Here is a 13,689-nt window from a genome sequence, read left to right as displayed (position 1 = left end):
CGTTGGCGTTGGTTGGGATTTGATAGGCTTCAGTTCTTTTGAAGATAAAAAAATAAAAATTAAATATTGATTTCATTAAAAACAAACCCTGTCACTTGTCTTATTTTTTTATTTCCTGTATGGCTTTGTCAAATCAAGGTCATATTCTGTGGTGAACAAATTAGCCAAATGTCTTGGTATAATTTAAGATAAGCCTTATTGGGAAAGTTCATGGAGAATCCCTTGGCCCTGTTTCTCAACATTTGTCCTGTTTTGTGCCTAAACCGGGACGTGATCAAATCATTGGGCACAAACTAGATTCAATGTTATTTTGGCCTAATTTGTCAATGTATTGTAACATGGAATGTATGTGGGACAATATACTGAATTTGAAGAAAGTAATCAATTTGTTTTGACATTTTACAGGATTGTTATGGAATCAAATTACATCGTAGACTAAACTTGTATAAAATGCTGAATTTGTTCCTGTGGTCTTTAAAAAAACATCTATGGATACCCTTTGGTCTCCCATCCAGAGTTTTAACCAAGCTCAGCCCTGCTTAGTAATGATAATTAGTATGAGAATTGTTGAGAGATATCCACTTAACTAAATACACTGAATAAAAATATAAACGCAACATACAACAATTTCAAAGATTTTCCTGAATGACTGTTCCCTCTGTCTCTCTCTTCCAGGGGATTTGCCATTAATCTGTTGGGGCTTGGATCAGACAACCGGTCTGTATCTGGTGTGACCATTTTCCCCATGCAGCGCGACTCATCTCCTTCACATAGAGTTGGTCAGGTTGTTGATTGTGGCCTGTGGAATGTTGTCCCACTGCTCAATGGCTGTGTGAAGTTGATGGATATTGGCGGGAACTGGAAAAAGCTGTTTTACACGTTGATCCAGAGCATCCCAAACATGCTCAATGCCCACTTAACCCGTAAGCCAGCCACACCAATGTGTGGGAGGAAACATCGTACACCTGGCAACTGTCAACAGGAACTGCGCCCGGCCCACCACAGGAGTCGCTAGTGCTCGATGGGACAAGGATATCCCTGCCGGCCAAACCCTTCCCTAACCCTGACGATGCTGGGCCTATTGTGTGCCGCCCCATGGGTCTCCCGGTCGCGGCAGAGCCTGGACTCTAACCCAGAATCTCTAGTGGCACAGTTAGTGTGCAGGACATGGGAGAACTGGGACATTGTAAGCTTACATTAATTGTGTACAGATCCATGCGACATTATCATGCTGAAACATGAGGTGATGGTGGGGGATGAATAGCATGACAATGGGCCTCAGAATCTCGTCACGGTATCTCTGCATTTAAATTGCCATTGATAAAATGCTATTGTGTTCATTGTCTGTAGCTTATGCCTGCCTATACCATAACTCCACCACCACCATGGGGCACTCTCTTCACCACATTGACATAAGCAAACCACTCGCCCACACGTGGTCTGCGGTTGTGAGGCCGGTTGGACTTACTTCCAAATTCTCTAAAATGACATTGGAGGCAGTTTATGGTAGAGAAATTAACATTCAATTCTCTAGCAACAGCTCTGGTGGACATTCCTGCAGCCAGCATCCCAATTGCACGCTCCCTCAACTTGTGGCGTTGTGTTGTGTGACAAAACTGCATATTTTAGTGTGACCTTTTATTGTCCCCCAACACAAGGTGCACCTGTGTAATGACCATGCTGTTTAATCAGCTTCTTCATATGCCACAACTGTCAGGTGGATGGATTATCAAGAGACCAGAGGTGGTGGAACAGAGTGCTCGGGTTGGGATGTAGGGCTTGAGCATAGCCTGAAGGTAAGGAGGGACAGTTCCCCTTGCTGCTCCGTAGGCTAGCACCAGGGTGGTGCAGACACAGATCCTCTCCACACCACCTGGTAGGAGCAACCTGCCAGGTAGGATGCAATCCAGGAGTGTGTAGAGCCTGAGATGCCCAGCCCTGAGAGGGTGGAGAGGAGGATCTGATGGTTCACGTTGAAATGACGTGGTGTGCCCAGTGAGTGGATCTACTGGTTATACATCCACATGCCAGAAGCATGAGATTTGAGTTAGGGTAATCTGACCCCAAATTGGTGGTTAAGAGCCTGTTTAGGAGCATCCGCACTGATTGATGACCTCTTAGGTTAAAAGAGGTGGAAAGCCTGCTGGCCGATTTTCCTGGATGTTCTGGACGAATAGGAAGCCTAGATTTGACAACTTGTTCTCCTTGATGAACTGAAGTGGTTGTGGATATACATTTGTAGATTTGAGCTAGTAGTCTAATCTGAGTTGTGCTGTATGCTGCTGGGTTACAGGCCTGGCTGTGCTGTTAGCGTAGAGTACTGCTTTACCCCTTTGTTAATCCCTGTCTCTCCATCCATCCCTCCGTTTCCCCATCCATCCCTCCATCTCTCTCTCCTTCCAGGGGATTTGCCAGTAAGAGATGGGCTTTTGGGAATGTGTGTGTGGTGTGTAGTTAGTGATGAAGCAGTCATACATAAGCACACGCTGACTGGATAAGTACACACATGAATAATATGCACGCACACAGGTTTTAATGACGGTGGGGGTTGCTGTGGTTTAAGTGCAGGAACACACACACACACACACACACACACACACTGGTGTACTCACACTTATCAAACACACACATTCATACAAATGTTTTTGCATATACTTGCACTCCCAGGCACACACACACAGACACTCTGCCTCCGTCAGGCAGGACCTGTTCGCCTGTTCAGTATGTGGGAGGGATCTCTGCTGACTGACCGGCAGGATGGACAGACAGACAGATGTATGGATAGCAGCACACCTGGATCACACATGGACAGACATGATTGTCAGACATGATTGACAGGTAAGAACACGTTGTGTGTTTTATGGTATTTTAATACTTTTTACAATCCTGCCATAATTATGACAGAATTATATAAGTGTGTTGTCACACTATTTATTCGCAGAATTTCCAAATGGAATTTTGGTTTGCCTCCATGTCGATGTTATAATGCAAAATGTCCTTAAAAATTGTTTCATTGCTTGTGTTTTGTAACTTTTGAAGGGTTTTGTGTTTGTGTTGATTTGAATTGTTACCTATTTTAATGCTGTTTCTTTTGCCCTTTACTAAAATGGCAACTGGTTTTTTGTTGGAGCACTGCTTGTAAACTGCCAATATGAAATGAATAGATATTTTGTTAACTATTATTAAACTGTTTGTGAATAATTGTATTACTTCATGTATTTATTCACATTTGTAAATACATATTTTATATTTAAACATTATAATAAGATGATGGTAATTCTATGTAAATAATGAACACAACTTTTAGATTGCTCCATGTATATAACAATATTAACATATTAATACGTAGCGACATCTCTAAGCATCATAAGCAGATCTAACCTGATACAGCGTTGATGTGTTTCAACAGAATTGTGTGTGTGGTTTCAGATCTTCTTTAATCCTGTCATGTCCCAGATGAGAGACTGCAGGGATGATTCTCATTGCTTTAACAGGTCAGTCTCTCACTCATATCTACACTGTCTGTTATTCACTGTTTCTAACGACCTGTTTGAATACTTAGAAAGTGTGGATGGATGAAAAACAAACATAGCGACATACAGTCATGTCAGATCAGTGATTGCCTCTATCAAAAGACTAAGATAACTCAATAAGGAGTTGTGGGTATGTTTAAAGTGTCAATCTGGGATTCAAACAACAACAAAGCGCACACCCCTCCACTTTCTTGTTAAACAGCTGATGGATGGGGCTGGAGAAATATAACCACTCCCAAATTCATACGGGGCTGTAGATTTTATTGTTATTATTTATTTATTTCAGGTAGGCCAGTTGAGAACAAGTTCTCATTTACAACTGCGACCTGGCCAAGATAAAGCAAAGCGACACAAACAACACAGAGTTACACATGGAATAAACACTGTGGCACTGTGATAGACTGCATCCAATTTGCTGAGTAGAGTGTTGGAGGCTATTTTGTAAATGACATCACCGAAGTCAAGGATCGATAGGATAGTCAGTTTTACGAGGGTATGTTTGGCAGCATGAGTGAAGGATGCTTTGTTGCGAAATAGGAAGCCGGTTCTAGATTGAATTTTGGATTGGAGACGCTTAATGTGAGTCTGGAAGGAGAGTTTACAGTCTAACCAGACACCTAGGTATTTGTAGTTGTCCACATATTCTAAGTCAGAACTGTCCAGAGTAGTGATGCTAGGCGGGCGGGCAGGGGCGGGCAGCGATCGGTTGAAGAGCATGCATTTAGTTTTACTTGCATTTAAGAGCAGTTGGAGGCCACGGAAGGAGTGTTGTATGGCATTGAAGCTTGTTTGGAGGTTTGTTAACACAGTGTCCAAAGAAGGGCCAGAAGTATACAGAATGGTGTTGTCTGCGTAGAGGTGGATCAGAGAATCACCAGCAGCAAGAGCGACATCATTGATATATACAGAGAAAAGAGTCGGACCGAGAATTGAACCCTGTGGCACCCCCATAGAGACTGCCAGAGGTCCGGACAACAGGCCCTCCGATTTGACACACTGAACTCTATCTGAGAAGTAGTTGGTGAACCAGGCGAGGCAGTCATTTGAGAAACCAAGGCTGTTGCAATGGAGTGAAAACCAACTTATATTTTAGGTTGTGATGGAGTTAGAATGTTGAACTAAGCTCATGAGGCATTTATAAGTTGTGTTCTTCAAGATATAATTCATTTTAAAGGCCAAAAATGTATGTATCAATCCCAGATCGCCCCCTCCTTAGATATCAATATACTGCATCCATCTATATCACCCTTCCGGATCTGTGGTGGATTGAGATGCAGCCCATACAAAAAAACATCTGCTGTAGAAAGTGGCGGAGCTACAGAGTTGTTTGTCAGACCAGGAGACATCCCGAAAATCTCTCACGAAAACGTCTGTAACATCCGAACGGTTTGGCCTACAAAACTAATATGACCACTCCATGGAAAGTTCTACTCTATGACCCCCACAAGACTTTTCTGAAGGTAACCCGGTACCGTTTTAAAAGATGTATGGAATTAGTTTTGTGCCATTAACAAAAGGGATTAAATATGTGTCCCAAAAAATAAAGATATTTCCAGATTTAAAAGATATATATCTCCTAGAGATAGGAAAGACACTTCAAAACTTTATTCCATATGATTTATGTTTTGACTCTGCATTGCCATTTATGAATGTGTAATTTGAATCGTTTCAGTGAACTATATTAGTTAAGGCCAAATTCTATATTTTATCAAATTATTTTTGTATATATTTTTTATGATACCTACAGGGGTCTTAAAATTAAAAATCAAATAGTTAAAGGATCCATGGTATCCATGGATTTTTTTGGGTTAATGGGCATGGAAAAGAGGCTAGAAAAGCCTATGGTGACATGTTAGTAACACAGCCAGGCACAGCTTTAGGAATGAGTCATAAAAGGGTAGGCTATACATGCTCTGGAGTTTCTTTTTATTTGACATTGTAAACATTGTGTGGTTGAGCATATGAATCCAAAAACAAATGTTCTCACACAAAGTTTCACATTTCTTCTTGACATGTCTACTGATGATCCTCATGCTCTGAACGTCTTCTCTTGAGTCACGTTACATTATTCTAATAGATATACAACAGACTACCATTAGATGCCCATTCTATTTCCAGTCCACTAATTCCAGTCCATCTATTTTCAGACTATTATTAGATGTCTATTCTATTTCCAGTCCATTAATCCAAACAAGCCTTTGTTAATCCTAACATGCCCCCCAACCCCCCACAAAAACCCTGGATACTGGGTTTGATTGAACAGTGGCCCTTAATCTGGAGAGATTTTATTGATTGATCAAATTAAAATCTGCCGTTAAACTCCCAGCAGCCTTACTGTAGCTGGATGAGAGGGTAAAATCCCAGTCCTATTGTTGTATTAACTCATCCCTAATCTGAGTTGTTCTGTCTTAATCACATCATTATTTGACTTGACTGCGGTCTGGTTTGGCATGATGCTAGAACCCTGAGAACAGGCCTAGCTGTCAGGCCACTGTGCTGCGTGACTCCCTTATCGAATCATCACTGTCTCCACCCTGTGCCCTGGTACACATTTACTCACAACACCACTTTAATCTGGGCAGAGGGAACATTGCAGATCATATCCCCTCTACAACGTGATTCTAATATACACTGTAGTGGGGATTTTCACTTGTCGATAATTATAATGATTATAATAATTATGATCGCTGGGCCTTAGTAAGCAGATGCCAACTTTTTTCTTCTGAGCTTTAGGAGCAACCTAGTCCTAGTCTTCCTTCAGTAAAAGCGCACCAGTATCTCTAATAAAAAGATGATGTTTATAACCACTGTATATTCCTATGCACGACCGTGTTTATTTGAATCCACCCTCAAAATACTCATACTTGGTGAGATGAATGTAAGCAAAAGGTTAAGTTTGACATACAGTATGTATCTGCTAATCAGTGATATGGTTTGTTTTGCAACATCTGCGTTGTGTAACATAAGGTTAGGGTTACTGAATGAAAGTCGTAATCCTAAAACTTTCAAATCAGGTCTGTGAAATCCCCTCTCATCTGCACTGCAGTATTAACCAATCCTTCTCTGCCGTCCATCTGTCTGTCTCTCTGAGAAACTCATCTGGGATTTAGCTAAATTCATTTTGAGACATTTTGGGCAATTTATCATTTTGAGAAAAAGATCTTTGTAAATATAAACAAACCTCTGCTTTCTCTTGTTTTCTCATTCTCTTACCTTCCCCTCTATCTCCATCACTCCTCCATATGTATCTCTCCTTTATTCTCTTATTTCTTTCTCTCTTATCCTCTTCTCCTCCCTCTAGTCTCTGTCCTGTGCCTGTTTCCCCAGGCTGCGCTGGCTCTGTGGGCGTGCGCACGCTCTTGCCCAGCCTCTTGCACGTGCACGCTGGAGAAGAGCTGCAGTGTGTTGTGTGACCGCTCGGGCCTACCCGACCTGCCCCGGGAGTTCCCCTGTGAAGCGTCCTCCATCAACCTGGACAAGAACAGCCTTAAGTTCCTGTCTGAGAGGGCCTTTGGTACCCTGCCGTCCCTCAGGTCCCTGTCCCTGGACCACAACAACATCTCCTTCATCACCCCTGGGGCCTTCAAGGTCAGCAGCAGGGGTGTAAAGTTCTTAAGTAAAAATACTTGAAAGTACTACTTAAGTTGTTTTTTGGGGTATCTGTACTTTACTTTAATAATTATATTTTGACAACTTTTACTTTTACTTCACAACATTCCTAAAGAAAATAATGTACTTTTTACTCCATATATTTTCCCTGACAACCAAAAGTGCTCGTTCCATTTAGCAGGACAGGAAAATGGTCTAATTCATACAATTATCAAGAGAACATCCCTGGTCATCCCTACTGCCTCTGATCTAGCGAACTCACTAACCACACATGTTTCGTTTGTAAATGATGTCTGAGTGTTGGAGTGTGCCCCTGGCTATCTGTAAAAACAAAAACCAATGATGCTGTCTGGTTTGCTTAACATAAGGAATTAGAAATTATTTATACGTTAAGTTTAACTTTTGATACTGAAGTATATTTTAGCAATTACATTTACTTTTGATACTTAAGTATATTTAAAACCAAAAACTTTCATACTTTTACTCAAGTAGTATTTTACTGGGTGACTTTCACTTTTACTTGAGTCATTTTCTATAAAGGAATCTTTACTTTTACTCAAGTATGAGATTTGGGTACTTTTTCCACCGCTGCTCAGCAGCAACATCTTGACTGCACTTGTCCTTTTCTACTAGCACTTTGCTAATAACTACAGTGGGCTCCAAAATTACTGGCACCCCTGACTGGCAATGCACAAACAATACTTAAAAAAATATAAACAATATAATTATAGAGATAAACTCAAAATAACAACATGTGAAAAATACTGTACTTTATTAATGTTTCAATGGAACCAACCAAAATAATTTATTGATTTAATTAAAATTGAATGTCCTCCAAATCAGAGTTTCACAATTAATGGCACCCTTAAATATTATTGTAAATAACATCTACCAACATTAAACAAGGAATTAAATTCCACTTATTTAAGTTTATCTAAGTGTTAAGGAACTAAATTGAGCCATTACATCACTTCCTTTTTCACTAGGGTATAAAATGAGGTAACACGCATGCAATATCCCTTTGTCATCCAACACCATGAAGAAATGAACTGACAGTTCAAAAGGGACAGATGGTCGTAAGACCTTTATAAATCTGGTAATGGCTACAAGAAGATCCACAAACGATTGAATATACCACTGAGCACTGTCAGGGCAACTATAAAACAATTCAAAAGATATGGAACAGTTGAAAACCTCATGGGTAGAGGACGCAACTGCATTTTATACCCCGGGATAGGGAGGAGAATGGTGAGAGAAGCAACAAAATCCCCAAGAATCACTATGAAAGAATTGCAGGCCTTGGGGTCACCAGGTTTCAGAAAGCACCATCAGACGCCACCTCCACAACCACAGGCTCTTTGGAAGGGTTTCCAGAAGAAAGACCTTAATGACCCCAAGACACAGACGCAAGCGCTTGGAGTTTGCCAAACGTGATTTAAATTATGACTGGAAGAAGGTGCTCTGGTCAGATGAGACCAAAATGTAACGTTTTGGTCAGATACAGCATCGGCATGTTTGGCGTCGAAACAGAGATGCAGACAAGGAGAGGCACCTCATACTCACGGTGAAATATGGTGGTGGGTCAGTGATGTTTTGGGGCTGTTTTAATTCCAGAGGAGAGGCACCTCATACCCACGGTGAAATATGGTGGTGGGTCAGTGATGTTTTGGGGCTGTTTTAATTCCAGAGGTCCAGAGGCACTAGTTACATTTAAATGTAAATGTTAAGATTGATGGCATAATGAATTCCACCAAGTACCAGGCAATTTTGGCTGACAATCTGGTTGCCTCTGCCAGAAGGCTGGGACTTGGCCGTATGTGGACTTTACAACAAGACAATGACTCAAAACATACCTCAAGATCCACACAGAAATAGTTCTGTGACAACAAAATCAATGTTCTGCCATGGCCATCTCAGTTGCCGGACCTCCATAGAAATCGAAAACCTGTGGGCTGAGTGGAAGAGGGCAGTTGATAAGCGCAAACCCAAGAATGTGAAGGATCTTGAAAGGATCTGCATAGAGGCATGGTCCAAAAGCCCCCAAATGTGTTCCTTAACCTTATCAAACATTACAGGAAAAGACTCCATGCTGGTATCCTTGACAGAGGTGGTTGCACTAAGTGCTAAATGAGGAGTGCCAATAATTATGAAACCTTGATTTTGGTGAAATGTATTTTGTATTAAGTAATTGTATGATTTTGATTGGTTCCATTGAAACATTAATAAAGTACAGTATTTCTCACATGTTGGTATTTTGAGTTTCTCTCTATAATTATATTGTTTATATTATTTTAAGTATTGTTTGTGCATTGCCAGTCAGGGGTGCCAGTAATTCTGGAGCCCACTGTATTTTATTGAGGGAAAATGTACTTACTACGACTGTGATATGTAGTTGGCTCGCATAGCTATCTTAAGACAGTTTGCTAAAGAATAAGAGAGTCTGCTAAATGAGTAAAATGTCAATGGTAAGTGGAAATGTTTGGTTACAGGTCAGATACAAAGAAACAACCTCGGTGACATAATGTACATGTACTGTACACACACCTAACAAACACACAATCAAAAAGAGATCCATTCATCAAGATTACCAGTTGTCTTCTTGCTTGAGATGATGTCCTTTTCCTCTCCTGATATACTGAGCATTTGGTTGATTGAACTTTTTCAGTATTATTGATCATGTTTTGACTTCTCTTATTGCTGTACGTGAACAGTTTGGAGTGTATAGAATATATGATTATTATACTACTAACACATGTATTATTATGAATATTCTCTAGGGTCTGCCCAACCTAGTGGAACTGAAGATGGCCCACAATGAGTACATCCGTTACCTCCACACCCGCACCTTCACCGGGCTCAAACGCCTGGTCCGACTGGACGTGGCCGACTGTAACCTCTTCAACATGCCCGACCGGATCTTTCTAGAAAATTATGCTCTGAAGGAACTCTTCTGCTTCCAGAACAACTTCCGAAGGATTCCTGGAGCGTTCCGTGGGATGGAGAACCTGACCCACGTCTACCTGGAGCGGAACAAGATCGAGGCGGTGGCATATAACTCTCTCCTGGGCCTGGGGAACCTCAGGTAGGTAGCTAGCTATAACTCATAGAGAAAGAGAGAGAGAAAGGAAAGGCAGACTCTGTTCACTGTTGGCTACTTTTGGCAAGAAGTTCTTTAAACATTTCAACCATGTTGATCTTTGTTACATTTGTACAGTTATAAAAACCTTTGAAGCCAAATTGGTGCAAAGTCCAATAATGTCAAAACATTAGAACTAGCATTATCTTATTGGCGCCGGAGAAGAAGGCTGACGTTTTACGTGCCCCCAACCGATAGTTTTTTTTGTTTGTTTATTTGCGTTGTTTGTAACTTATTTTAAAAACGTATTTTGTACATAATGTTGCCGCTACCGTATTGTTATTTTACTGCTGCTCTTTAATTACTTGTTACTTTTATTTCCTATTCTTATCCGTATTTTTTTAAACTGCATTGTTGGTTAGAGCCTGTCAGTAAGCATTTCACTGTAAGGTCTACTACACCTGTTGTATTCGGCGCATGTGACTAATAGAATTTGATTTGATTTGATTTTTGACAAACTTCTTGGTGAGCAGCAAACATTGAGCCGACATTTCTTTCTCTCTTCGTCTGGATAATTCATTATCCTGTTCTTTTTAGATGTGCATAATCTCACTTCTCATTTCCCAAAACCCGTCAGGTACTTGAACCTCCAGGAGAACCGCATCAACGTGATCCACGACCAGTCCTTTCAGGACCTCCTGCGCCTGGAGAACTTCTACCTCAACGACAACCTGCTGTCTGAGCTGCCTCGGGTGGCCTTCAAGGGCCTTAGCCGCCTCAAGATGCTCAACCTGGGGGGAAACCAGCTCACCAACATCTCCAAGACCTGGTTCAGCGACCTGGTGGAGCTGGAGGTCCTCTACCTGGACCGCAACCGCCTGGTCTATATCGAGGAGGGCTCCTTTGAGAACCTGACCAGTCTGATCACCCTCCACCTCAACAGCAACAACCTCAGCTCCCTGCCCTTCCCCGTCTTCCAGCCTGTCTACTTCATCGGACGCCTCTACCTCTTCAGGAACCCCTGGGAATGTGACTGCTCTCTGGAGTATCTTAAGGAGTGGATGGAGAGTTATAAGTTGGTCCGGGACATCCCCTGCGCCTCCCCGTCCTCCGTGGTCGGCCTGGATCTGAGCGAGGTAGTCTTCGCCAGGGTGAATGGGTCGTGCCTGGATCCAGGGGAGCTGAATCTGACCACGATGTCTTCGGAGATCCTCTCGACCACGGAGAACCGTTTCAACAGCCTGATCTCCAAGCTGCTACAGCAGGAGCTCAGGGAAGAGGTGGGGAACGGGACGGAGAGCCTGAGGAACGGGACCCTGCTGGACCCCGCAGAGGGACTCAGCGCTGGGATCAAAGGGGCAGACGTCAGCCAATCACTGGTCTCATTGTTGGTGATATGGTGTGTCTTCTGGATGACGATTGGCCAATTGGATGTGGATTTCCTGTTTGGGCATGTGACTGGGACCTGAGAGATGGAAGAATGTGGTTGTGTTTCGTAAAATTGGGTGATTTCTTCCCCCATTGGGAGGAAAGCTGTTTAGAATGAAGGACACTACAGACAAGTCAATCTTTGTTGGATGTTTGAGGATCTGACTGTCCAATGAAGTCTTGTGGAGTATGTGAGTTTCCTGCTGATGAAAACTCACATTTGTTTGTTGTTCATCCTTCGAAATGAAAGGAATAAGTAATACAACAGGTTCAGATCACATGGATACAGGCTGAACTGAGAGGGTGGCTCATGTAAAACACTGAACTGCTTGATATTTCACAGCACAGATTTGTCTTGTACTATGCAGAATGTGTGTTGTATTGAAACCATGGATTATTGCAATGGTTTAGATTTCAATACCTTCCTTGTGTTACATAACATTCTCTAATGAATGATAGCATTCATTCATATTATATAATATTTAAAACATGAATGTGTTTCCTGTAACATTAATAAACATTATTCTAATTAATGTAAATGTGTAAAAGCTGACAGGTCAAGTCATCAGCGCCTTTATATACTCGACAGATATTTTCCTCCCTCATTCTTCTTGTTTTAATCATTCAACTCAGTAAATGTAGACTGTGCAGCTTTTCATAAATGCATTAATCTTCTTACAGTGTGCTCCTCTTTGCCTTGTAAGCCTCTGTCTAGTCTAGCACAATGTAATGGAGGGAGTTTATCATTGCGTTTGCCTCTTATGGACCTGATTTCCCTTATGTATACAGTATGTTGTTCAGTCAATAAGGAAAATGATCAAAAAGACAGAACGAACTGCATTCTTTGGGATGATCTACAGTACTGTATTGACTGTCACATGACAATGTATCAGTGGACTATCAAAGCACTCCCTTTTTGCATTAGATTTGTACTATTGATGATGCAGCATACATTTCATACACAGTCTCTGTGCACAGTAAATATGCAACTTTGTATATGGGTGTGCATATTAACACCTATCTTTCTGTTTAAATAGGTACAACTATCCATGATTTGATATGTATAGATACATATGTTTCCTATGACCACAATGTTTGCTAAATGTCGCTTGCCAAACCAGTGATTTAGTTAAATGGTGTTCATTGGCATAATATAATTATTAATATTGACCTTACTCCTTCACAGAGTGATGTATACTAAACTCTTAACACACAACTCTGCTCCTACACATTATTTAGGGCTAGATGCAATCTGTTTCGAGGAAGATCCTTGTTTATAGCACAATGAAAGTGTAAAGGTAATTTCCGATTGAGCCGACATATGCAGCGCATAACGTGAATGCGGTTTGGCTTTAAATTTCAATCACCCTGTTGCGCCGATCTTTCACGCTACGGATTTAATCTAGGTCTTAGATTTCCTTCCAACACTTTGAACTCTGACCCTGATCTGCTAAGGATGTACTTTTAGCCTAGTGGAAACGTCAACCCACCCGGTGAAGTAATGGTAAATCTGCTGTTAATGTGAGATGAGGTCTAGGGCTATGGGTGACAAACTCCTGGGATGGGCTGGACGCTGCAAGGCCATGGTGTCATATTAAATCACTGTGGTTTACTTTATGTATTATTACCATGTCTTATATAATGCATTAATGTATTTATTTAATGTATTAATGTTGGTGTTATTTTTTAAATTATAAACTGCTGAGAGTTAGGGATTATATTTCTCCATTTTTGTATTTGGACTGAACCACCAGGAAACTGGATGAGGAGGGCGATGGTGTGGTCTGACCGTGATCATGATAATGAGCTAGGTGGAGTTTCTCCATTTTACTTGCAACCGTCCAGCTCTTTCTGATCTAAGGGGTCTTCAAAAAGCGTCTAAGGTTTAGGGGTTAGAGGTTAAGTGGGAGTGAACGTGTGATAGAGATGAACTGTACTGTGGGGCTTAAAGTAAAATCAATGACTGATTATTGAGAGACGCTGCTGGTGAACCTGAATAAACATCATGTTCTGTGTGTGTGCGTGCGTGCGAGAGACACAGGT

At 41.4% G+C, this 13,689-nt stretch overlaps 1 protein-coding gene across 1 annotated transcript; it reads left to right on the top strand.

Moving 5' to 3' along the window:
• Positions 1-4,939: 4,939 nt before the first annotated feature.
• On the top strand, positions 4,940-13,629 carry nyx (nyctalopin). The gene is made up of 4 exons (XM_055879230.1): positions 4,940-4,993; positions 6,687-7,121; positions 9,920-10,224; positions 10,856-13,629. Exons 1-4 carry the CDS (start codon positions 4,940-4,942, stop codon positions 11,685-11,687), a joined length of 1,626 nt encoding a protein of 541 aa, XP_055735205.1. The 3' UTR covers positions 11,688-13,629.
• The last annotated feature ends 60 nt before the right edge of the window (positions 13,630-13,689 follow it).

The sequence above is a fragment of the Salvelinus fontinalis genome, chromosome 23 (assembly GCF_029448725.1).
Source record: "Salvelinus fontinalis isolate EN_2023a chromosome 23, ASM2944872v1, whole genome shotgun sequence".
NCBI classification, from domain to species: domain Eukaryota; kingdom Metazoa; phylum Chordata; class Actinopteri; order Salmoniformes; family Salmonidae; genus Salvelinus; species Salvelinus fontinalis.
This window is presented reverse-complemented; position numbering and strand designations above follow the sequence as displayed.